Raw genomic sequence first — 26,978 nt, forward strand, 5'->3', positions numbered from 1 at the left:
GGGAAGTGCATGGTCCTGCACTTTGGTAGAAAAAATAAAGGCGTAGGCTATTTTCTCAATGGGGAAAAAATTCAGAATTCAGAGGTGCAACCCAGCAGGTTGAGTTAGTGGTAAGGAAGGCAAATGTAATGTTGGCATTCATTTTGAGAGGACTAGAATATAAAAACAAGGATGTGATGTTCAGGCTTTATAAAGGATTGGTTAGACTGTACTTGGAGCATTGTCTAGAAAAGATGTGCTGGCACTGGAGAGGAACCAAAGGAGGTTCACGATAATGACCCCGGGAATAAAAGAATTTAGTGTATGAGGAGCATTTGATAGCTCTGGGTCTGTATTCACTAAATTTAGAAGAATGTAGAGGGAATCACATTGAAACCAATTGAATATCAAAGACCTATATTCTGCATGGACATCAGTGACCAATGGTGTGCCTCAGGGATTTGTTCTGGGACCCCTTTGTGATTTTTATAAATGAGCTGGATGAAGAAGTTGAGGGATAGGTTAGTAAATTTTCTGATGACACAAAGGTTGGAGGTGTTGAGGATAGTGTGGAGGGCTGTCAGAGGTTACAGCAGGACATCGATAGGATAAAAAACTGGACTGAAAAGTGGCAGATGGAGTTCAACCCAGATAAGTGTGTGGTGGTTCATTTTGGTAGGGCAAATATGATGGCAGAATATAGTATTAATGGTAAGACTCTTGGCAGTGTGGAGGATCAGACTGATCTTGGTCCCAGTCATTAGGACTCTCAAAGCTTCTGTGCAGGTTGACTCTGTGTTTATACGGTGCATTGGTCTTCATCAACCATGTGATTGAGTTTAAGAGCCGGGAGGTAATGTTACAGCAATATAGGACCCTGGTCAGACCTCACTTGTAGTACTGTGCTCAGTTCTGGTCACCTCACTACAGGAAGGATGTAGAAACTATAGAAAAGGTGCAGAGGAGATCTACAAGGATGCTGCCTGGATTGGGGAGTATGCCTTATGAGAATAGGTTGAGTGAACTTGGCCTTTCCTCCTTGGAGCAGCAGAGGATGAGAGGTGACCTGATAGAGGTGTATAAGATGATAAGATGATGCTGTAACGTGTGTATAGTCAGAGGCTTTTTCCTAGGGCTAAAATGGCTAACACGAGAGGGCACAGTTTTAGTAGGTGCAGCGGAGATGTCAGGGGTAAGTTTTTTATGCAGGGAGTGGTGAGTGCATGGAATGGGTTGCCGGAGACAGTGGCAGAGGCGGATACAATAAGGTCTTTTAAGAGACTCTTGGATAGGTACATGGAGCTTAGAAAAATAGAAGGCTATGGGTAACCCTAGGTAATTTCTAAAGTAAGTACATGTTTGGCATAGCATTGTGGGCTGAAAGGCCTGTATCGTGCTGTAGGTTTTCTGTGTTTCTACCTAGACAGAGTGGAAGTGGAGAGGATATTTCCAATAGTGGATGAGTTTAGGACCAGCAGACACAGCCTCAACATAGAAAGACGTCCCTTTAGAACAGAGATGAGGAGGAATTTCTTTAGCCAGAGGGTGGTAAATCGGTACAATTCATTGCCGCAGACAGTTGTGAAGACCAAGTCATTGGGTATATTTAAAGTGGAGATTAATAGATTCTTGATTGGTGGGGCAGCAAATGTTATGGGGAAAAGGCAGAAAAATGTGATTGAGAGGGATAATAAATCATCCTTGATCAGATGGCAGACCACACTCGATGGGCCGAATGGCCTAATTTGCACCTATATTTTATTTACATTTTTATTCAAAAATGTATATTACACAGGCCAGCTGGTGGCGTAGTGGCATCAGCGCTGGACTTCGGAGCAAAGGCTCCTGAGTTCAAATCCAGCTGGTCCCCTTGCATGCTTTCCATCCGTGCTGGGTTGAGCATTGAGCTAGCAACTCAGCCTCGTAAAAACAAGAAAGCCTGCTAAGAAAACGCCATCACGACTGCGTCCCAATGACTCCACTCAGAGTTAAGGGCTTTCTGCTTCTTCTTCTTCTATGTATATTACACGCAGCAGAGGTTATGTTGTTTAATTATTTAGTTTATCATTTTCTATTATGTCAATTAAGCTCAATGTTTGACAAAAATGAAGGTCAAGTAAACTACTGATGCTCAAAATTGAAAATTCCAGAAATTCTTAGCAGATCAGGCTACATCTGTGGGAAGAGAAAATGAGTCAATGCTTTAGGTCAGAGACACTTTGTCAGAACTGAATTGGAGACAAAAAAAGTTTGTTCAGCTTCAGAGAGAGTGGGAGAAGGTGACATCTCTGATAGGGCACTTGCCAATTCAGTTCCTCATCCCATTCCCACTGTGTCTTATTGGACTGTGTCCTCCTTTCTGCGACAGTAAGACCCAAAGCAAGCTTGAGGAATATATTCTCTCTGGGCGTGCTGCGGCCTTCTGGACTTGATGGTGAATTCTACAACCTTGGGTAACTTGATTTCTTGGTCTATGTCCATCATTCATCCAGAATATCAACTCAGCTTGTTTTTCTCTCCTTTTTTCCCCTTCCTTTTTTCTTCTCTCTGGAGAACATGCTTTGCCTAACATCCTAGGGCTTGTCTTCCTACTCTCCATTTCATACCTGCACTCCTTTGTCTATGTCCATTTTCTCTCCAACTCCTCCTAATCACAGATTAAGCAGATAACCTTGTTTATATATTTTCCCATGGTCACCCCAGCTTTAATACCCTCCATGTAGCTTTACAAGCTTTTTGTCTCCATTTCAGAACTGACTGTTTCTTTTCCACAGATGTTATTTCGCCTGCTGACTGTTCCAGCATCTTCAACTTTAAACATTAACCAACATAGAAGTATTTCAATTATTTATTATTATTTAAATGGTGGTAGTATAGAAACAACACTTTAGTGTACTAAGTATAGATTTTGATGATTTGATGAGTCTCTGCCTTTTTAACTCTATCGTCTGTGTTTTTTCATTTGACTCCCATTATAGATATTGGTTATCTATTCACATTATGGGACATTATGGGTTGTAGTCTCTCTCTAGAGTCTTGGTTGACATTGAAGGAAGGTGTCCTCGTAGTAGAAATTTTAAACAACTTCCCAGCTGCTCACTCATATTGAAGTAAACACTTCTGAGAAGCTTTTCAAAGAAGAGCAGTGTGTTCTCCCCAGTGTTCTGAAAAGTATTTATATCCAGAAATATACTGGTGGAAAATAACAATGTTAGCTATGTGATAATAACTAGATGCTGTTTGACATTTTGCTGCTGTATTTCCGACGTTATACTCAGAGATAGTAAAAGAGGCAATAAAAGTTTCTAGCTTGAAAATTACAACTGAAAATTCAGATTGAATGCTTTATTCCTGTGGATAGTGGTAAGGTTTAGAAAGGGTTAAATTGGCTTCATATGCTAGCATTGTACCTCAAAGCCAATTTGACCATAAGCAATCACTGTTTTGACTTCTGAAAACAGTTAAATGTACTAAGTTAATACATGGCAAACCACATATGTATTCTTTCACTGTTGCCCTATTAATTTCTACCCCCAGATGGCGCACATAGCCAAAAAGTAGAATCTACTGGGATACAAATTTGTTTTTACATTTTGGTGTATGGCATTTCATTGGAAGTTTTATTGAAATAATGTGTTTATTTCAAAATATTTTGTAATCACAAATTTTGCAGACACAAATACATGTTCACCCCAAGGAAGTTTAATTTTAGAGTTTTTTGCAGTGAAACATATAAGGAAAATCCTTTTTCCATAGTTTAAAACCATATTAGAATATTAAATTTATTCAGCAATTGAAGTATAAAGCAGAGCTGACAGCAAGTATGCCAATTTGTAAATACTAAGACCACAAGAAAAGACATCAGGCCTTTACAGAAAGGCTGTTTCAATTTCAATTGAGGAATCCTACTCTTCAGCAAAGGTACCAACATTTTTGCTTCTCGTTGTGTTGCTTGGCAAATTGCTTCAGGTACTTATCACTCCTAGTAAAGATTTTTGTTTCTCCTGTTATTTGTTTTAAGTTAATGTTTTCTGATCCTCTTTTCCTGGATTAACTTGAAGCAATATTCAGATTTCCCTTCACACTAAATTCCCATATGTTGGAGAGAATTCTTTAAGCTTGGTTTAAGCATCCTAACAATTGTTTGATAGTAATACCAATTCAGATGATGCCAGATGGCTAGTGTATCAACAGCTAGTAATTAATTGTAAATGAGTAACTGCCAATGATAAACTTAGGGGTGTGAATTAAAACAGCAGTTCTCTATAAGCATTACAGGTCTCTTAGATTACACAGCATTCATTAAATGAGTAGATTGATCATTACGATTTTTAAACAATACTGGCTTTTTGAGTGAAGTGCAGGCCCATTTGCAACACAAATACTCTTTCTTCCCACTGAATTTCTTGATAATCAATGTTGTAATAAATATTACATGATTTGAGAATGAATGAACAAAAAAATTGATGTAGTAGGGTCAGTTAAAGCAAGAATTACTGGTCCCGTTGTCCTCCAAATGTTTAGTTACCAGTCTATTTTTGAACCAATATATCTTTTCATGGCACAATTTAATTTTCTTTGTTTTCTTTCCTATTTGGAAGTTTTAATGTTTTGAGAAATTATGCATTCTTACAATATCTTCTTTGTCAGGCTCTTAAATTATATCATTGTAATTAGTAAATACTAAACATTATTTAAAAATACAAGCAAGTTTTGGATTTTAACTAAAGATATCAGAGTTTTAGTCTGGTAATTGAACAAGGTTTTGTTAATTCAGGGTGTTCTGTCTCAACTGTTTCCCTCTTTAATTGAACTGGGAAGATACCAGATCTGTATGCATTTTTTTTGCTCTTGTGCCGTTGCGTTTAACATTCAAGTGTTTGCTCCTTAACATGAGCTTGGGCCTGGGCCTTTGTGCCTCCCTCTGCAGCTAGATCCTGGACTTTCTCATCAGGAAACTACAGTCAGTACAGATTGATCATAACATCTCCTTCTCACGGAGTATCAACACACCTCAATGATGCATGCTTACCCCGCTGCTCTACTTTCTCCATGCTCATGACACCACAGCTGTTGGTAGAATTTCAGATGGCAATGAGGAGGTATACAGGAGGGTGATAGATTGGTAAGTTGAGTGGTGCTGCAACAACAATCTCACACTCAGCATCAGCAAGATCAAGGAATTGATTGTGAATTTCAGGAAAGAGAATTTGGGTCAACACACACCAGTCCTCATTGAGTGGTCAACAGTGGAAAAGGTGAGCAGCTTCAAGTTCCTTGGTGTTAACATTTTGGAGGATCTGCCCTGAGCCCAACACATTGATGCAATTGTGAAGAAGGCACACCAGCAGCTCTGCTTGGGATTTAAGGTTTAGTATGTCACTAAGGACTCTTGCACATTTCTATACTATGAACAGTGGAGTGCGTTCCTACCGCTTGCATCACAGCCATGCATGGAGGCTCCATTGTGAAGGGATGACTCAGCCAGTTCCATCACGGACACAACCTTCCCCACCATTAAGAGTGTCTTCAAGAGGCTGTGCCTCAAGAAGGTGAGATCAGTTGTTAAGGACGCTCACCATCCAAGATATACCCTCTTCTCATTACTACCATCAGGGAGGAGGGGGTATCAGAGTCTGAAGATCAACGGTCAATGTTTCAGGAGTAGTTTCTTCCCCTGAAATCAGATCTCTGAACTATTCATGAGTACTACTTCGTTGGCCTTTTTTTTGCCCAAGTTATTTATTTTGTAATTTGTCATAATTTTATATCTTTGCACTTTATCATTGCTGCAAAACATCAAATTTCACATCATGTAAAACAACAATAATAGACTGGTTCTGTGATGGTTAAATATAGCTATATGAATGGACAGAGGGACAATTTGAAACAAAATCATTGTTTTGTACAGTTACTGTTGCATGTTGTTTAGCCTCCAACTAAATTTCATGAAGCAAAATAAATCCCAGCTATTATCATTACACTGAATTTAAAAAAACTGCTTTATTTTAGTTTTAAGATTTCTGAAAGAAAGCAGGCAGTTTGGATAAGAAGATACTGTTTTGTTTAGATGGAATCATCTTTTCTCTGTGGGGTACTTGGAAGCGGAGCATTGGAGGCAATTCCCCTTTGGACTAACTAATCTTCGAAAGTTACTGACTCCTTATCAAAGTCACTCTGGTACCAGCTATACTAGAGTTCCTAGTTTATGGGTCTGTGCACTGACTAAGGAGAATAATAGATGGGATGCATTTACAAAACTCTTTCTTTTCATAAATTGGTTTAGGTTTGTTGCTTTTTAAAAGCAAGGAACACTTTCTAGCCATTTAAAACAGCTGTTGGTTTGCATGCTACAAAGCAAACTCAGTTTTGTACTGCTGACCTTTTTCTTGCCCTGAGGCAACAGAAGATAGCATCAGAGCAATTCAGTCCTGTGACACATGAAGTTTGCAATCCATCTGTTAGTATGGATATGACTCTTTATTTAATTGTGGACATTATCCACTGTCATTCAAATCCAGAAGGTTGAATTGAGGGGGAAAAAAAGTTTTATTTTTTCAGCTGCAAAAAAAAATCATTGTGTAGAGGACCATCGCAGCTGCCTATGTCTGTCTGGATTGGCATGCTGCCAGGAGGAATCCAGCTACTTCTAACCCAGTGTGAAATGAAAGAGTTTACATATCTTTTTGGTAGAGATTACTTGATCGAACACATTCATGGTAGTGAAATCAAAGTAGAGAAGCTTCACATCCAGATTCCTAGAGAGAGGCTTGATTTCAGAGATAAAATCATAATCTGGATTGTAGGGCTATGGCTAACACATGCAAGTGCTTCAAGACCTATATGAGGTAGCTGCCTCAATGTGGGCAAAATCTCAGGTGTCCTTGCATTGAAGATGCTGGTTTTCTCATTGTGTCCATTTTATTTCCATGAAAGGAGGAAAGCAGTAGTTTCTAACACTCAGCTTTAGAGTTGTTTTCCTTTTTTCCATTTCTCGGTCCTTTTAAAGTATTTTAAATAAAATATATTTTTGAGCAGCAAAAAATGAATAATTCATTAAATTGAAATACTAATTCCAGTAGGTGCTGTTTAACACACACAAAATGCTGGAGGAACTGAGCAGGGCCAAGCAGCATCTACAGAAAAGAGTGAACAGTTGACATTTCAGGCTGAAACATCGACTATACTTTTTTCCGTAGTTGCTGCCTGCCCTGCTAAGTTCTTCCAGCATTTTGTGTGTGTTGCTCGGATTTCCAGCATCTGCAGATTTTTTTTTCTTGTAGGTGCTGTTTAATATATGTACCGGTTTTTCTAATGGGAATTCAAGCAAATTTTCCTTAAAGTTTTAGAGCTGAATTTGTGTTGTTAATCACGTAAGTTGATATTTGTAGGTTTATAGCACATATGCCATGTCAACAAAACAAAACATACTTAATCTGCCAAAATGAATGTAAAACTAACACCCACGAGGAAATCTGCAGTTGCTGGAAATTCAAACAACACACACAAAATGCTGGTGGAACACAGCAGGCTAGGCGGCATCTATAAGGAGAAGCACTGTCGACGTTTCAGGCCGAGACCCTTAGTCAGGACTGTCCAGGTGGGACAGTTAACTGCAAAATAGTTGATCATTTTGTAATAATCATTCTGAAATTGTGCATTCCTGTGTATCATTATGAAGATCCCCAGACAATGTACAATAATGTTTCACAACTTAGAAAACTGCCATCGTCATCTTCTCAGATTGTCCCTCAGCATCAGGAATGGCGTGCAGGCTTTGTGGGTTCCAAGGTGAATATGGAGTCAATGTAGAAATGGTAGGTTCTTCCAAAGTTAGTGGTGATAGTATGCATGTGTAAGTAATTAGTGAGGAGGTGTGTTCCTCTAGCCATTTTCTGCAGGGCTTTTGAGTTTCTGATGCTTTGACTCAAGCTTCCCAATGCTGTCTCAAATAGTTCCTCTCCTCTTTGAGTGGTTATGGGCCAGAGATTCCCAGGAGTCAAATGGGATGTAGATGACAAAGTTTCTTCGGAAGTGTGTTTAATAATAAACTGCAATGAGTCAGAACATAACAGCACTTTATCCCCAGCTTACCCGAGAACATACTGACTTTTAACTTACTTTCACAATGTAGCTGTGTTCTCTTGAATCTTTGGTGGGAGGAACCACAACTCCTTCCCACAGCTTCTCTAGTCCAAATCTTAGCATTTATAATAACTTGGAAATTCTCTTAATACAGTATGTGTGATCATGGTTATTAATAACTGAGTTTTTGTTTATTTCAATGGTCCTCTTTTCGCCTAAAAGAAATCAGTTGTTCATTGCTGTAATAAGTAAAATCCCTTCTTAATTTTAGTTTTGTTCATCAACGGTTAATGACCCAAGAACGAAGATATTGTCGTAGTAACAAAGTGCACTCACCAACTGCCTTTTTGTTTAGCCATATGTTTTCTCTACTGCTTGCACTTCTACAAGCACTGTGTACAAAGCATTCAATTAAAGTGATTCATTTACCAGGTAGCAAGCAGCTTGCTGCATTTCATATTTACTGAACTGTGCTTTAAAAGGGAAGAAAAACATGTCTGTATTTGAATTAGTTGATTTTTATGATCCTACTGATAAAGGGCAGATGTTCTCATTTTGCGGTTTTCTCATGCAGATTGTGACTTTCAGATGAGTTGGATAGTAACAGATTATGCTATCCAGGGTAGTTATGGAATATCTGTGTTTGTTAGGGCTGCACCATGTATCATTTTAATGAGCACTCCTGACCTGCATTATTATATCATTATCATTAGAGTACCAGTTACAATTTTCTATTTATATGAAGAAATTGACCAAGCTTAAAAAGCAAAAGCACTGTCAATTGAAAAGAAGCAGCAGGAAGTTCTTGATCTAAAGTTAGTTGCTTTCACCTAGCTTTGATAGCTACTTCTTTGTAATGTGGAAGAATTTCGTATTAGTTACTAAAGTAGGCAATAAGGATTTGGCAATTCAGTTACCAACAATTGGCACAATTTGTTAGTTTTTGTAGCACCAGAGTTGTAATGGTACATAAATGTTTGCTGTAAAATGTGTTGGGTGTTCAAAGAACCAAATATTTGTTATCTGTAAAAGAATTTATGAATTCACTGATGTTTTGGAGCATTTGTATTGATAATTGGTTGTTGTTAAAATTAATGTTCTATTGTAAGTGAATGTAGATAAAATATCAATGTTCTATCATTTTTTAAAATTCCCTCTGCTCATCCACAAATTTAAGCACCAAGTTCCATGTTTTGAAACATCAGGCAAAATCAAATTCAGCTATGTTAAGTGAGTGTGATACTGGAACTGTTAGAGCCTGTGATTTGCAGTTTGGAGATTGTTTCCAGCACTCTGCTGTCCTAGAGGATTCCGGGAGGTAGAGGCAGCGTGCTCGAACCTCGGGGCGAGAAGGCTACAGGACAGGACAAATGCCGATGTTCAACTCCATTTCATTGATTAAAGATTCCATTGTTCGCCGATTAAAGCACGAGGGAGACTGAAACATTGAGGCAAATGCAGAAAGTGAGCACCGGCTGCCTGCCCTTTTGATCACTCTGCTGCCGGAGAGGCGAGAGGCTGCTGCTGTGCCCGGAGAATGTTACCCAGGCTTTCTGTGTTTTGGAAATGGACTTGGACTATGGACTTTTTTTCAGTCTTATAGTTTTTTATATTCTGTGTTTTTCACCCGATCTTTCTAATTGTTTTTGTGTTGTGGGGGAGAGGGAATTAGGGGTTCTTGTGCTTGTTCCATTTTTGTTTGTTTTTTTTGTGCAGGCAGGGGGGATTTGGTGGTTGATGATCGTGCTGCTGTTCTTTTCATTCTTCATTTCATGACTTATCTGGAGAAGAAGAATTTCAGAGCTGTATTCTTTGATCATAAGTTAACCTTTGAACTTTGATACACAGGCTTTTTGCTCAAAAGCAAGTTTGATATTTTGAAAACATTTGAAAATTCTCATTTTGGTGATGTTTGGTGCTGTCCTTACAAATCAGTCTACACTGTCTTAAACAGTGTGCATTTATCTTACACTTTATAATGCAGTATAATGTCCCAAGATGCTTTACAGCAGTGTGATCAGTCAAATGGTAATGGGAAACCAAAGCAATCAACCAGGCTGTGTAAAAGGTAGGTCAAGGAAGCAGATCTTAACTAGCATCTTAAAGGAGGAGAGAGAACAAGATCATGGGAAAGGAATTCAAGGTCCAGATTACGAAGTATGACTACCGGAACTTCAGTTGGAGGAGAATTGGAGGTACACAGATGTTGGCATTCCCAGAGATCTCTGATTGTCGTTGGAGTGGAGAGATGACTGAAAGCAGGACAAGCTCAGGTTTAGTTTAAACTGGCTCCCAGTTTGCCAGTGCCTCAATTAGGGCTTGTGAAGATGGATGATGGGTATAAGAGATGGTGTTAGTGAATTATGGGTTAAGTTGTTTAGGCAATATAGGCAAATGGAGTCTAATGTGTGAAAATATAAATTTCTTCATGTTGAAGGAAGAAATAAAGAACCGATACTCGGTTCCATTTAAGGCTGAAACATACTTCAATAAATAAGAAAATGTAGTATTTTTGGAAAAGTGCAGGAAATTGGTTGTAAGGAATGTCATATCAGCCATGATCCTATTGAATAGTAGAGTATGCTTCTCCTTATTGTTTTGGGAAATGTGTCTGGATATTTTGTTTACATTAAAATTATGATCAAATGCACTTGTATACTTGAACTAATCTTTAATAAAATAAGTGCATAATTTTCTGCATGCCAACCAGATCATTTATTGTCTTAACCATTTCTGACTCCTGTTGTTTCCAGGGTGTTGTCTTCTCTACTAGACTTCCTAATTTATTATCACACTTTCTCTTCAACGTCACCATCCCTGCTATAGATATATGTAGTGTTAATTTTGTCATCTCCTAATAAAATCACCTGTTACAGATTTGATTGCAACAGATGCATTATTTTCAATATTTTATGGCTACTGTAAGGCACAAGTCTGTCTCATTACTGAAATACCAGCTACTGTTAACTGAATGGTGCCCTCTTTTTTTCCCCCTAAAAATGCACTCAGTAGCCAATTTATTAGATACATCTGTACACCTGCTCATTAATGCAAATATCTAATCGGCCAATCATGTGGCAATAACTCAATACATAAAAGCATGCAGACATGGTTAAGGGGTTCAGTTGTTGCTGAGACTAATCACCTGAATAGGGAAGATATGTAATTTATGTAACATTTTGATGCCAGATGGGGTGATTTGAGTATCTTAGAAACTACTGATCTCCTGGGATTTTCATGCACAACTATATCTAAAGTTTACAAAGAATGTTCCCATGACAATGGTTGGCTTTAGATACTGGATTTCATGAAGTAGGTTTACTATTTCTGCCGGAAGAAGCAGGATTTCCCAATGGCCACCCATTTTAATTCCACTTCCCACTCCCAGTCCAATATGTCAATCCATGGCCACCTCTACTGACGCAATGAGGCCACACTCAGGTTGGAGGAAGAACACTTTATATTCAATCTGGGTAGCTCCAACCTGATGGCATGAACATCAATTTTTTTTGAACTTATGGTAATGTCCCTTGCCCTTCAACATTCCCCATTCCCTTTTTCCCCTCTCATCTTATCTCCTTGCCTGCCCATCACCTCCCTTTGATGCTCCTCGCTGCCCCCACCTTTTCTTTCTTCCACGCCTTCTGTCCTCTCCTATTAGATCCCCCTTTCTCCAGCCCTGTATCTCTTTCAGCTATCAACTTCCCAGCTTTTTAGTTCACCCCTCCCCCTCCTGGTTTCACCTTTCACTTGTTGTTTCTCCCACCCCTCCCCCCACCTTTTAAATCTACTCTTCATCTTTATTTTCGCCAGTCCCACTTAAGGGTCTCAGCCTGAAATGTTGACTGTACTTTTTCCCTTATATTCTGCCTGGCCTGCTGAGTTCCTCCAGCATTTTGTGTGTCTTGCTTGGATTTTCAGCATCTGCAGATTTTCTCTTGTTTTATTTTGTTATCTTCAGATGATCAGTGAAACTTAACAATGAAAAAAGATTTTTATAATTTTTTTAAAAACATCAGAAGATATCTGACATCCTTTGCCTATTTCTTTCTATCATAAAAAGGCTTAAAAATATTGCATATAATGTTGTACCTCATCTTAATAGTAATGCTGCATATTTAAGTGGGTGTAAATATATTTTAAAAGTCATTACTTTTCCCAAGTGATGACTTACACTGTAGGTTGGGAAAGGGACTTAGCACATTTTTTGAGCTTGAACTGTTGATATCCATTTATAAAAATGCAGCATATGTCAACAGAATCAAGCTCCCATCTGTTCTAGATATCTGCCAACAATGGTACAGGACAATGCATAACTTTGTATTTCCAGGTGTGATATAAAATGACAAATTAATCAGCCTCTCACTCATATGGGTAGACCTTTGTTCTGCTTCAGTCAGCATTATTTTGTACTTTTTTTATTAATTATAATTCCTGTTGTTCCCTTTGAGAATATTTAGCTTTGAAACTGAGCAATTGCAATGGGTCATTGCTGTTTAAAAATTAACTGAGAAAAAGGCATTCAGATGCCAACTGTCAAAAGGAATTTCTAAAAATATATTATGATTATTAACAGAAATCCATGAAACAAATATTTTGAGACTAGAATAAATATATTTCAGGAAAAAATGTTATAATTTCATATGCAGTGGATTCTGGTTAATTGGGGCAGCTGCTTATTTGGGACAACTATTAAAGAACAAAAGCTAATCAAGAAAATAGCTGGGATTCCCTTTATTTCTTTGGGACACTATGCCGCTTAATTGAGGCAGGAAACTGTTTCTGAACAGTTCCTAACTAGCATCAGATGCTTATACTTGTGTGGCATTAGACACTGCACCATGCTTAGAGTGAACAGTTTTTAAATGGTATTTGTGTTCAAAAACCACTGATTTTTGTCATTGATAGTTGATGAGACATAAGCAGTAAGATAATTCAGAACTGTTTTGGGTATTGTGGTTTCAAGCATTCAGGTTTGAGCATCATGGTGGCATAGCAGTTAGTGCAACACTATTACAACTTGGGCGTCCTGTGTAAGGACTCTGTGTACCTGCTCCCTGTAAAATGTGTGCATTTTCCCCAGGGTTCTCCGGTTTCCTTGCACAGTCTAAAGACGTACTAGGTAGGTTAACTGGCCATTATAAATTGTCCCATGATTCGGTTAGGGTTAAATCTGGGTTGTCAGGGGTTGCTGGAGTGGCACAGCTTTAAGGACCAGAAGGGCCTATACTGCGCTGTATCACTAAATAAACTTAATAAAAATAAAATAAAAATTCCAGAAACAGCCAGGAGTGAAAATGAAACAATTTCACAACTTCAACAAGTTATGAACTGTGAAGAATTTGAAGGTATCAATAATTATCTTGCATTTTATGATTAAAATGAAGATTTGGTGGATGTAGTTGTTGAAAATTGTATGAAAGCAGTCCAATATCTACACTAGTTGTCTACACTGATTTTGTTTATTTAGTCACTCAAAAGAACGCATTAGCTTACACTGACTGTATCGATAACTATTAGGAACTAATACACAGTTTTATAGTACTGTCATAGTATTGATAGTGTTCTAATTTGTTCTGTATTTCATTTAAATACTTAATTTGTTACGCAGTTTCTTTTTTTAATACCTTTTTAACTTTTTCCGTGAAGCTTCAGATAATTGAGGCAGCTGCTTAATTGGGCCAAAATGTACTGGTCCCAATGTGCCCCAGTTACTGGAATCCACTGTATATTGTTCAAATGAGGTTTTGTCATCTTGAATTTTTCAAATGTTAGGTCATAAAGAATTCAGCAAAAGACATCTTACTTTCATTTCATTAATTGTTAAACTGACATATAATAATCATTTGAATTACTGTTGATATAATTAATTGAATTACAGAGTACATTAATGCATCAAGATCCATTTTAAATATTGGTTTCTCATGATGCTTTCCAGTAGTAAACTATCTGTTGTTTTTCTAACAGATTGGTTTTGTTTCTACTTTTGCTAGGATGTGCTGAACATACTTACTAAGCATTGTTCCCCTCGCTTCTTCTTACTTGGATTACCTGGTTTCACCATGATGATAGGAGATTTCATCACAGTTGCCACCCGGGTCCTCAACTCAGATATGCCAGATGTGAGTATGACTGTAATTTTGAGAGAGCTGGACAACATTTAACATTTGAATTTTTTCACTTAAACTTGTTTGCTCATTAGTGCAATGTGAGATGGATACCATGGCAGCAAGTGTAGGGTGAAAATGAAGTAGCTTAAAATGTGATTCATCAAAAGGCTAGAATAGAAAATCTAGCAATCTCACTAATACCACTACAGTTTTTACACAATAAATGATGTGAATTTTGTTAGCTGTTGATTTTCAGGGATAATTACACTAAAGCCTGAATACTCTCAATTAAGTGTAAAAATAACTTCTTGTACATTATACAGGCACCACGTTGTGAAGCACAAATTCTTCTTGGATCCCTGGTTTGTTTTCCTAATCTATACCAACAGATGTCGCTACTACAGCCTGTTAGTGGTGCTACAGATATTATCACAGGAAATGAAGATATCAAGGTAATGCAGTTTAACTGACTGGAATAGAGGGAAACCTGTTGAACCAACATTTTGACAACAATAACAAATAAGTAACTTTGTATTGCTGAGCCCAAATATATACTTTTGACTTGCATTTAAATCTGGCCACTTGCTTGCAGTTTATATACTTGATCATTAACAACCTGTGGTATGGTTACTAAATTTGTTCAGAGTACAAAGAGAGGTAGGCATGTAATTAAAGTAGAGGTAACAATAGGCTACATGGAAAAGGGCAAAAATACAGCAAATGAAATTCATTTGGGGTGAAGGGCAGTGCGGGTTGAGGGAGAGTGAATTTATCCATGCTGGCAGCAAAGATTATGAAATGTTTTTCTTAACTGATATGAGGATGTAGAGCTCTGAGATGCCAAGGCACCTGGGGGTCCTACTGTCTAGTTTACAGAAGTCTAAATGCCAGTACAGCAAATAATTAGGAAAGCTAAAAAAAATGTTAGGTTGTTGCTGGGGGAATTAATGTGGGAGGGTAGAGGGCACCCATGGGGTCACATATGTTCAGTACACTGTGTAGGGTTTTGGTTTCTTTAACAATGTAATGTGTTGGAAGTACTTCAGAGAAGCTTGGTCTTACGAGCAAAGCTTTGACAGGCTAAGCTTGTATCCACAGGAGTTTGGAGAAATGAGAGAGGACTTGATTGAAACATATAAGGATCCGAGGGATTTTGAAAAGGTGCATGTGGAAAAGGTGTTTCCTCTTCTAGGAGAATTCAGAACAAGTTACTGAGCTCTTCCAAAATGGTGAAATGCTTTGAAGGGCTGAAAGGACTACTACTACTCCTATTTCACGTGACCAAAGATTCCCAGAAGTCAAGAGGATGTTGCAGTTTTTCCAAGAAGCTTTAAGTTACCTCCTTGTCTAATAAGACCTTTCATCCATCCTCCATAACCTTCTGAGGCAAAGAATTCTGGAGATTCAATATCCTCTGCATGAATTTCCTTCCACACCCCAGTTTTTAATGACAACCCTCTAATGTTGTAAGTATGTCCTCTTGTGTGAGAGTCTACACTAGCAGAAACATTTTGACATTGATCCTGTCATGCCCCGAAGCATCTCTGGGTTTCAATAATCTCACCCCTCATCCTTCTGAACTCCAGAGAATATAATCCTAATTTCTTTTGCTACTTATAGGATTACCCTCTCATCTCAGGAATTAGCTTGATAATCTCTTTTGAATTGCCTTGAAGGCTACTATATTCTTCATAAATAAGGGGACCAAAATCTATTGACAAACGTCAACTCATTCAGATTGAGCTCCCATCTTAGCTACTCTGCATTGGCTTACTGTATCTTTTAGAATTGATTTTAAAGTCATCTTACTTGTTCTTGCTAGTCTGGGACTAGAGTACATAGCAGAATTGCTTTTGTTTTATAATCCTTCTCAAGCTCTCAGGTCTTCTGCTGGTCTCTTCCTCAAAAGATAATTAGCAGAACAGCTTTTTTGAACTATGCTCCTGAACTGTGGAACTTAATATTTAAAACTATATGGGATGGAGATTCAGTTGGCACTTTTAAAAGCCAGCAGAAAACCTATTTATTTAACCTTGCTTTTAACTAACTTCTTTTCATATTTCAATGTTACTCCATTGTAAAGCATTTTGAACTACATCATTTGTATGAAAAGTATTCCATAATTTATTATTATTATAAAATTGTGCACAGTACTCAAGGAATAGGTTCACTAGTACCCTGTACAATTGGAACAATGCTTCTCTGTTTCTGAACTCCAGCCCTCATGCAATAAAGACTACCGTAGATTCCGGACTACAGAGCGCACCTGATTAAAAGCCGCTGGCTCTAATTTTAGAAATAAAATCAATTTTTTAATTGTAAAGGCCGCATCGGATTTTAGGCCGCACCGGATTTTCGGCCGCAGGTGTCCCACGTTGTAATATGAGATATTTACACAGAAAGATATTACACGTGAGGATTTTTTTAACTTTTAATTAAATCCATATGGTAACAAAAACAAATACATATTGCAAATGCTTTTTTTCGAACCGTGCCCGTACGCGGCTACTTTTAAATATACGTTGCGTATACTTCTTTACTGAACAACATTCCAATATCTCCTAACGACTGGTAAAAAAATATATATATTGCAGCCTACCAGGAAAAGTTATTGATCACCTTTAACTTAAAAGCAGCGTTCGCTCAGATCCAAAGCCGCTCGCGTAATGCGCTCCCCCCCCTTTCCGTTTATCGCAAACGGCATTTAAAAGCAGCGTTCGCTCAGATCCAAAGCCGCTCGCGTAATGCGCTCCCCCCCTCCTTTCCGTTTATCGCAAACGGCATTTAAAAGCAGCGTTCGCTCAGATCCAAAGCCGCTCGCGTAATGCGCTCCCCCTCTCCTTTCCGTTTATCGCAAACCGGCATTTTCCCACAAGACACCGCGAAACCGGGTGTGACGTCATAGCATCCCGCGATGTAGTACAGAAAACAAATATACCGTAGTTAAAACTCTTCTAACTTTAACTAGAAAATGAATTACTAAGCGAAAATATTATAAACTAAGTAGGCAGCACAATGCTTCGAGTGTTTTCCATGTTGATGAGGGTGAGTACAAATGACTGATTTACAATAATTTAATTGTGAAAGTGCGCTTGATTTATCGTACAATTTCATTGGACCTCTGTGAACTACTCATCAATTTTATTGGTCTACTGTTATGAGGCAAAATGTTTACGAGGCGGCATGAAAAAAAACCATGCATTAGCCGCTTCGGATTATAGGCCGCAAAGTTCAAAGCTGTTCAAAATGTGGGAAAAAAGTAGCGGCTTAAAATCCGGAATCTACGGTAATATGCTGTTTGTTTTACCTAACTACTTGCTGCATCTCCCTGCTAACTGCTTGGTGATTTGTGCACAAAATCATCTGTGCTTTGCTCAACTGGACTATTTCTCCTTTTAGATAATCGTCTGTTTTCAAATTCCACTTACCAAAATCCTCACTTTCCCGTATTTAGCTTGCTCAGCCGATCTTATATAGTTATAGAATGCTAATATCCTTATTCCAACATGCACTCCTACCTTCTTTCAAGGTATTTGGAAACACAGATACCTTACACTGTTTCCTCCTCTGGGTTACTAAGACAAATTGCAAATAACTGAGGGCCAAAAAATAATCCTTGGGCATTCCATTTATTTCATTCTCCTGGCTTGAAAAAGACCTGTTTATTCTGACTGTCTTCTTGCCCTAAACAATTAGCTAATGCACTTTGCCAAATACCATGTGCTTCTGCGCCAGCCTTTTAGGTGACCTTGTCAAATGTTTTCTCTGATCCAAATATTCTACATTACAGGCTTGTCTTGTCAGAGACACACCAGCAAGTTTGTCAAACATAATTTACCTTTCATAAAACCAAGTTAACGATAGGTGTAGCTTTCCTGCAGTGGTTGTGGTCTTAAGTTTTAAACATTTGCATTACAGTCTGTCTCACAGTCTGTTTCAATGTTGATTTCCTGTGCTTATTAGGGATGTTACATTCCAATAATATATTTTTGATTTCTTCCATATGTTGCAGTGTACATTACATGCATTATTCTACATTATTTGCTATTCTGCAGAGCAGCAATTTAATTCATCAATGTAAACCCTTATGAAATCAAAACATTTGGTGGGGCAGGGAGTAGCGAATTAATTTGGCAAAACTTAAACTATTTGCCCTTGGTATTTGAGTAGTAAGAGATAGATGGTTGGTGAGTTTAGACCCATTCTAGATTTGAGAAACTTGGTTATTCGTAAGGGAGAAAATGGATTCATCTTATCCAAAAAGATTCTGCATGTCTGGCTGACTTGATAAGTAGAAGGCTGATTCCAGTGCAGCAATTAAAGGTCTAAAGCATGTTACATTCAGAAAAGTCAAAATGCCTTGTTGATTTCCAAAATCAATTTGTGCTTAAGCACTTAATATTTGCTTCTCTATTGCAGACTCATTTACTCTACCATCATACAGTGCAAATGCTTTCAGAAGCTACAATTAGCATAAAAATGTCCCAAAGTCCTTCACAGAGATGTAAAGTGAAAAAATAAAGCAAAAGGCAGAATCAGAGCTTTAATAAATAAGCAGGTCTGAAAAGATGTGGGAGGTGTGGCAAGGCAAAGACATTTTCAATAGGATTTAGAGCAGCTGAACACATTACTGAAAATAATGAGAGAGGATGTTGTTCTGAAATATGTTTGGCAATTGAGGGTCAGAATTGTTGGAGAAATTTATATTCTAAATTCTGAGAGGGGAAAATGAGAACTATACTGTGCAGGTTAATATGTAGTTTTGGGTAACTTGAAACATTTATAGATTTGATTATGGGTGAGACATCTGAAAGAATTGGGGTTGGAAAGAAACAAGGATGAAATTTTTTATGGTATTTTAGGCTTAAAATTGGATGAGGCAAAGTTATGGAAGCAATATTAAAGGCAACATTATGTGGGCAATATTGATAAGGGCAGTATAAAGCTTGGCTTTGAGGGTCAGCCAGTGTTTTCATTAAATTTGAAACACTGATGAAGGAGAGGAATGGAATCACTGACAAACAAATGAAGTCTTCAATCATAGAAAAGTACAGCACAAAACGGACCCTTTGACCCATCTAGTCCGTGCCAAACCATTTAAACTGCCCAGACTCATCAATTTGCACTGGGACCATAACCCTCCATACCCCTACAATCTATGTATAGATCCAAATCTTTCATAAATATTGAAATTGAGCTTGCATCCATAACTTGTGCTGGCAGCTCGTTCCACACTCTCACAACCCTCTGAATGAAGAAGTTTCCCTTCATGTTTCCCTTATACATTTTAGCTTTCATCCTTAACCCATGACCTCTGGTTGTAGTTCCACCCAACCTCAGTGGAAAGAACCTGCTGGCGTTTACTCTATCTATACCCATCATAATTTTGTACATCTTTATGAAATCTCCACTCAATCTTCTACTATCAAGGAATAAAGTCCTAATCTATTCAGTCTTTTCTTATAACTCAGGTCCTCCAGTCTCAGCAACAATCTTATTCATTTTCTCTGTACTCTTTCAACTGTATTTACATCTTTCCTGTAGGTAGGTGACCAAATTTCACATAATACTCCAAATGAGGCCTCACCAATGTCTTGTACAACTTCAACATAACATCCCATCTACTGTACTCAGTACTTTGTTTTATGAAGGCCAATGTGCCAAAAGCTTTCTTTACAAACCAATCTACCTATTGTTACGAACCCCATAACTGGGTATCTTACCAGCAAAGATAGGAGTATCCGTTGAAGTCTGATGATACTATTTTTAACAGTATTTATTAGTAAAAATACACAAAAATAATATCAATGCAAATATACAGATAATATACGTCATCAATACTAAACCTAAAAGTGCGGATATAATAATAATCGATAAGAAATAAGCTCTATCGTTGTCTAGGGGATAATGACTTGTCCGATGGAAATATAAAGTTCAGTTCAGTTCATGCAGGCTGCGGTAGTTGTTGATCACTGTGTTGCAATTGTTGGAGAGAGAGAGAGAGAGAGAGAGAGAGAGAGAGTAACAGCTGTTGACTTGCCGACTTTCCTTTTACGATCTTGATCTGTCGTTGTTGTGGCCATTCACGTATGACCCCTCCGTCCTTTAGCTAGACCGTTCCATGGAGGACTCGTCGCCCAGGCAAGGGTGGACACACACACAAGCCCCCACCGGTCTCGTAGCGTCTCTTCTGGTGCGTCTGAGGGGTGTTTCCCCAGACCCTACTTTTATCCCCACTCACGGGGTCTCAGGTGTCACTCAGGGTGGGATGATGCAATCCTTCAACCAGACCACTCTGGTTGCCCCCTGAGGGGTTTCAATGAATAGAACAGTACTCAATACACAATTCCTTCTTCAAGAGACAATAGCAGTAATCTCTCTTTTTGTCAATAGGAGACATTCCAACCTGTGGTCTCTCTCTCATCAATTTTTCATGAGCGTTGTCAATAACAACTGCCCCTGCTGTTATCTCTTTCATTTCCTTGGTATCAGACCCGAAATAATAGCGATTTTGCGATCCTCAAAAAGGGGGGGGGGGGGGCGACTTTGCACCCTTCTGCCCATCAGAGCTGCTCCTCATTCGTAACACTATGATGTCACTTTCAATGAATTATGGATCTGTATTCCAAGATTCCTTTTTTCACCGCTCTCCTCAGTGCCCTACCATTCACTGTGTAAGACCTACCCTGGTTGGTCCTAACAAAGTGCAGCATGTCTGCATTAAATTCCTTCTGCCATTTTTCAGCCCATTTTTCTAGCTGGTCCAGATCTCTGGTTGCAAGCTCTAATAGTCTTGCTGTCCACTTCACCCCCAATCTTGATGTCATCTGCAAATTTGCTGATCTCATTAACCATATAATCATCCAGATCATTGATATAGATGACAAACAACAATGGACCCAGCAATGATCCTTGTGGCACTCCACAGGTCACAGGCCTCCAGTTAGAGAGCAACTATCTACTACAACTGTCTGGTTTTTCCCACAAAGCCAATGTCTAATCCAGTTTACTACCTGAACTTGAATGCCAAGCGACTGAGCCCTCTTGACCAGCTTTCCACGCAGGACCTTGTCAAATGCCTTACTAAAGTCCATGTAGACAACATCTGCAACCTTGCTTTCATTATCTTTCCTGGTAACTTCCTCAAAACAACTCTATGCAGATTGATTAGGCACGACATACCATGCAAAAAGTCATGCTAACTATCCCTAATCAGTCCATGTCTATCCAAATACTCATTTATCTGCTCCCTTAGAATACCTTCCAGTAACTTTCCCAGTATTGATGTCTGTCTCACGAGCGTATAGTTTTCTGGTTTATTTTTTGAGCAAATAGGAGAACAACAATAGCTATCCTCCAATCCTCTGGTACATCATCTGTCACTAAGGATAATTTAAATAACTCTGCTGGAGTCCCTGCAATTTCTGCACTTGCCTCCCACATGTTGCAAGGGTTCACCTTGTCAGGCCCTGGTGATTTATCCACCCTAATTTGCCTCAAAACAGCAAACATTTCCTCTTCTGTAATCTATAGGGTCCATGACCTCACTGCTGCTTTACCTCATTTCTGTAGATCCTGTGTCCGTCTCTTGAGTAAACAGAGATGCAAAAATTTGTTTAAGGTGTCCCCATCTCTTTTGGCTCCATGCATAGATTACCATTCTGATCGTCCAGGGGACCAATTTTGTCCCTTGCAATCCTTTTGCTCTTAACATATCTTGTAGAAACCATAAAGATTCTCCTTCGCCCTGTCAGCTCGGGCAACCTCAGCCTTGCTTTAGCCCTCCTGATTTCTTTCTTAAGTGTCCTCTTGCATTCCTTATACTCCATAAGCACCTCATTTGTTTCTACCTGTCTATGCCTGCTATGCACCTCCTATTTTTTTTATATAACTGTGGCCTCAATATCTCTTGAAAACCAAGGTTCCCTAAACTTCTTATCTCCTTTTATTCTGACAGGCACATCCAAGTTTTGTCTCTCAAAATTTCACTTCTAAAGGCCTCCCACTTGCCAAGTACACCTTTGCTAAAAAACAGCCTGTCAAATACATACTCAACAGATTCTTTCTGATACCATCAAATTGGCCTTTCTCCAATTTAGAATCTCAACCCTCCAACCAAGTCTATCTTCTTGCATATTTACTTTGAAAATAATGGCATTGTGGACACTGAATGCAAAGTGTTCCCCTACATAAACTTCTGTCACCTGCCCTGTCTCATTCCCTAATTGGAGATCAAGTATCTCACATTCTCTCATTGGGGCTTCTATGTACTGATTAATGAAACTTTCCTGAACACATTTGATCAACACTTTTCCGATTGGTCCTTTTACAGTATGGGACTCTCAGTTAATTTGTGCAAAGTTTAAATCACCGACTATCAAAACCTTATATTTCTTCCAACAATCTGCAATCCCTAGGCAACACAAGTGAATCTGCAGATGCTGGAAATAAATAAAAACACAAAATGCTGGCAGAACTCAGCAGGCCAGACAGCATCTATGGGAGGAGGTAGTGACGACGTTTTGGGCCGAAACCCTCCTGATGAAGGGTTTGGGCCCGAAACGTCGTCACTACCTCCTCCCATAGATGCTGTCTGGCCTGCTGAGTTCTGCCAGCATTTTGTGTTTTTAATTTGCAATCCCTCTACAGATTTGTTCCTCTAAATTCTGCAGGCTGTTGAGTGGTCGATATTATAACCCTATTAACATGGTCATACATTTCTTATCAGAATCAGATTTAATATCACCGGCATATGTCGTAAAATTTGTTAACTTTATGGCAGCAGTACAATGAAATATACGGTAAATAAATATAGAGGAAAAAACAGACTTACAGTCAGTGTGTGTATGTATATATGTCAATTAAATTGTTAAATTAAAATAAGTAGTGCAAGAATAAGAATATAAGAAATAGGAGCAAGAGTAGGCCATCCAGCCCATCAAACCTGCCCCACCATTCAATAAGATCATGGCTGATCAGTCTGTAAACTGAACTCCATCTACCTGCCTTTTCCCCATGACCCTTAATTCCCCTACTATGTAAAAACCTATCTAACTGTTTCTTAAATATATTTAGTGAAGAAGCCTCAACTGCTTCCCTGGGCAGAGAATTCCACAGATTCACCACTCTCCGGGAAAAACAGTCTCTCCTCATCTCCGTCCTAAATCTTCTCCCCTGAATCCTGAGGCAATGTCCCCTAGTTCTAGTCTCACCTACCAATGGAAACAACTTTCCTGCTTCTATCTTACCTATCCCTTTCAAAATTTTGTATGTTTCTATAAGATCCCCCCTCATTCTTTTGAATTCCAGAGAGTATAGTCCCAAGCGACTCAAACTCTCCTCATAGGTTAACCCCTTCATCTCTGGAATCAACCTGGTGAACCTCCTCTGCTCTGCCCCCAAAGCCAGTATATCCTTTCTCAAGTATGGGGACCAGAACTTAACATGGTACTCCAGGTGCAGCCTCACCAGTACCCTGTATAGTTGCAGCATGACCTCCCTGCCCTTGAATTCAATCCCTCTAGCAATGTAGGCCAATATTCCGTTTGCCTTCTTAATAACCTGTTGTACCTGCAAGCCAACTTTTTGTGATCCATGAACAAGCACTCCCAAGTCCCTCTGTACAAAAACATGCTACAATCTTTCACCATTTAAATAATAATCTGCTCTTCTACCATTCCTTCCAAAGTGGATGACCTCGCATTTACCAACATTGTATTCCATCTGCCAGACCTTGGCCCACTCACTTAACCTATCTATATCCCTCTGTAGACACTCCACATCCTCTGTTAATTTGCTTTTCCACTCAGTTTAGTGTCATCAGCAAATTTTGCTACGCGACACTCAGTCCCCTCTTCCAAATCATCAATGTAAATGCTAAACAGCTGCGGGCCCAGCATCGACCCCTGTGGCACCCCACTCACCACAGACTGCCAACCAGAGAAACACCCATTTATACCAACTCTTTGCCTTTTATTGGTCAACCAATCCATTATTTCTCCGACTCCATGCATCCGTATCTTATTTATAAGTCTCTTGTACAGCACTTTGTCGAACACCTTCTGGAAATCGAAGTATACGACATCCACCTGTATCCAATGCACTCATTATGTCCTCAAAGAATTCCAGTAAGTTTGTCAAGCAGGACCTGCCCTTTCTGAATCCATGCTGCATCTGTCTAATGGAACCACTCCTTTCTAAATATTTTGCTATTTCTTCCTTAATGACAACTAAAGCATTTTCCTTACTACTGATGTTAAGCTGACTGGCCTATAGTTGCCCATATTTTGCCTACATCCTTTTTTAAAAAGTGGCGTGACATTTGCTGTCTTCCAATCACCAGGACCTGCCCAGAGTCTAGAGAATTTTAGTAAATGATTACCACCGCATCCACTGTAACCTCCACCAATTCCCTCAGTACCCTGGGATGCATCCCATCAGGACCAGGGGACTTATCTACCTTCAGGCCCTCTAGTTTGCTCATCACTATCTCTTTAGTGACAGTGATTTTATCGAGGTCCTCACCTCCTATTTCGTCCATAACATCCTTCTTTGGCATATTAGATATGTCCTCCACCTTGAAGACTGACACAAAATAGTCGTTCAATGCCTCAGCCATTTCCTTATCACCCAATATCAATTTCCCCTTATCGTCTTCCAAGGGACCTATGTTGACTTTAGCCACCCTCTTCCGCTTTATATATTTATAAAAGCTTTTGCTATCTGTTTTTATATTTTATGCTAATTTACTTTCATACTCTATTTTCCCTTTCCTTATTTCTTGTTTAGCTGTTCTTTGTTGCTTTTTAATGTTTTCCCAATCCTCCAGTCTCCCACTACTCTTTGTGACTTTGTACACAAGAACTTTTAACTTGATACTATCTTTTATTTCCTTTGTTATCCAAGGCTGGCTCTCCCCACACTTACTGTCCTTACTTTTGACTGGAATATACTTTTGTTGAGCGCTGTGAAAAATCTCTTTGAAAGTATTCCACTGTTCCTCAACTGTCCTACCAAATAGCCTATACTCCCAATCCACATTAGCCAACTCCTCCCTCATCCTGTTGTAGTCTCCCTTGTTCAAGCATAACACACTAGTTTTAGATCTAACTATTTCATCCTTCATCAGTAAGCGAAATTCAATCATACTATGATCACTCTTTCCAAGAGGATCTCTGACTACATGATCATTACTCTTACCTGTCTCATTGCACAGGACTAGATCTAAGATACCATTTTCCCTTGTAGGTTCACTACCATGCTGCTCAAGAAATCCATCACGGATGCATTCTATGAAGTCCTCCTCTAGACTTCCTTGACCAACCTGATTCACCCAATCTATGTGGAAGTTAAAATCCCCCATGACAACTGCCATTCCGTTCTTACAAGCCTCAGTTATTTATTGCTTAATCGCCTCTGCCTCTGCAATATTTTTATTAGGTGGCCTATAGACAACTCCCACCAGTGATTTTTTTCCCTTTACTATTCTTAATAAGCCCAACAGAACTATTTCTACTGACAGGAGAAGGGGCGAAGGCAGGTCCTGGCACCTTAAAACCAGTGCTTTGGGTAGATGGAGCTTGTCTGCTTGGGAAGGCAGTCCATCTAAGAGAGGGAAAACTCTGATTTCAAACCTCCGCTGCCTTGCGGCCATACCCACTCATGGGAAAGGCTTCGGGAGTAAACCTTAAGGACAAATCAACGTTGCCTTCAACCTCATTCCGGCAACTCCTGCGATGTCACTGGTGCCAAGCTGTATCAGCCCTTGCCCTTCCTTTGGACAACATCAGTGTCATAGAGAGGGGAGACTTGCTGCATGGGCAACTGCTGGTCTTCCATACAGCCCTGCCCAGGCCTGTGCCCTGGAAACCATTCCAGGCATAGATCCATGGTCTCGCAAGACTAATGGATGCCACCACATTCTTAATCTCTACCCAGATGGACTCAACATTCTGCTCCATAGATCTTATATCGTCTCTCACAATCACCCTGATCCCATCCTTAATTAAGAGTGCCACCCCACCTCCTTTGCCTTCCTACCTGTCTTTCCGTATTACCTGATACCCTTGGATATTTAATTCCCAGTCATCTCCACCTTGCAAACAGGTTTCTATAATGGCCACTAAATTATATGTCTTGGTACTGATCTGTGCCACAAGTTCACTGACCTTGTTTCTAATACTACGGGCATTTAGATAAAGTGCCCTTATACTCATTGTCCTTTTAGAATCTAGTGACCTATGCGATTTTTGCTTTTTACTTTTATGAACTCTACTCTTACTTTTTTCTTCACTAACTCCAGCTTTAGTCTCTGCATCACTTCCCTCTTTATTTAAAACTGAAAATTTTAAAAAAGTGAGGTAGTGTTCGTGGGTTCACTGCCCATTTAGAAATCAGATGGCAGAGGGGAAGAAGCTGTCCTGAATTGCTGAGTTTGTGCTTCAGGCTTCTGTACCCCCTTCCAGATGGTAACAATGAAAGGAGGGCATGTCCTGGATAATGAGGGTCCTTAATGATGGACACCACTTTCCTAAAGCACTGCTCCTTGAAGATATCTTGGATGCTATGGAGGCTGGTACCCATGATGAGCTAACTAATTTTACAAGTTTCTGCAACTTACTTTGATCTGTGCAGTAACCTCCTCATACCAAATGGTGAAGTAGCCAGTCAGAATGCTCTCTACAGTACATGTGTAGAAGTTTTCCAGTGTTCTTGGTGACAAACCAAATCTCCTCAAATTTCCTCAGTTCCACCCATAAAGCTTCACTCAATGTGTTCACCAGTCTGTCCTTTTGACATTTTCCC

The 26,978-nt window shown here is 39.2% G+C and overlaps 1 protein-coding gene across 5 annotated transcripts in view; it reads left to right on the forward strand.

The window, feature by feature from the left end:
* The window catches only part of ralgapa2 (Ral GTPase activating protein catalytic subunit alpha 2), a 477,749-nt gene that overhangs the window by 226,012 nt on the left and 224,759 nt on the right, over nucleotides 1–26,978 (forward strand). For all 5 annotated transcript variants that reach the window (XM_073051378.1, XM_073051381.1, XM_073051380.1 and 2 more), the window contains 2 exons: nucleotides 14,058–14,186; nucleotides 14,498–14,626. In XM_073051378.1, coding sequence (XP_072907479.1) covers nucleotides 14,058–14,186; nucleotides 14,498–14,626 — 258 coding nt within the window. The remainder of the gene's footprint in view (nucleotides 1–14,057; nucleotides 14,187–14,497; nucleotides 14,627–26,978) is intronic.

Source organism: Hemitrygon akajei, chromosome 7 (assembly GCF_048418815.1).
Source record: "Hemitrygon akajei chromosome 7, sHemAka1.3, whole genome shotgun sequence".
Taxonomy (NCBI): Eukaryota; Metazoa; Chordata; class Chondrichthyes; order Myliobatiformes; family Dasyatidae; genus Hemitrygon; species Hemitrygon akajei.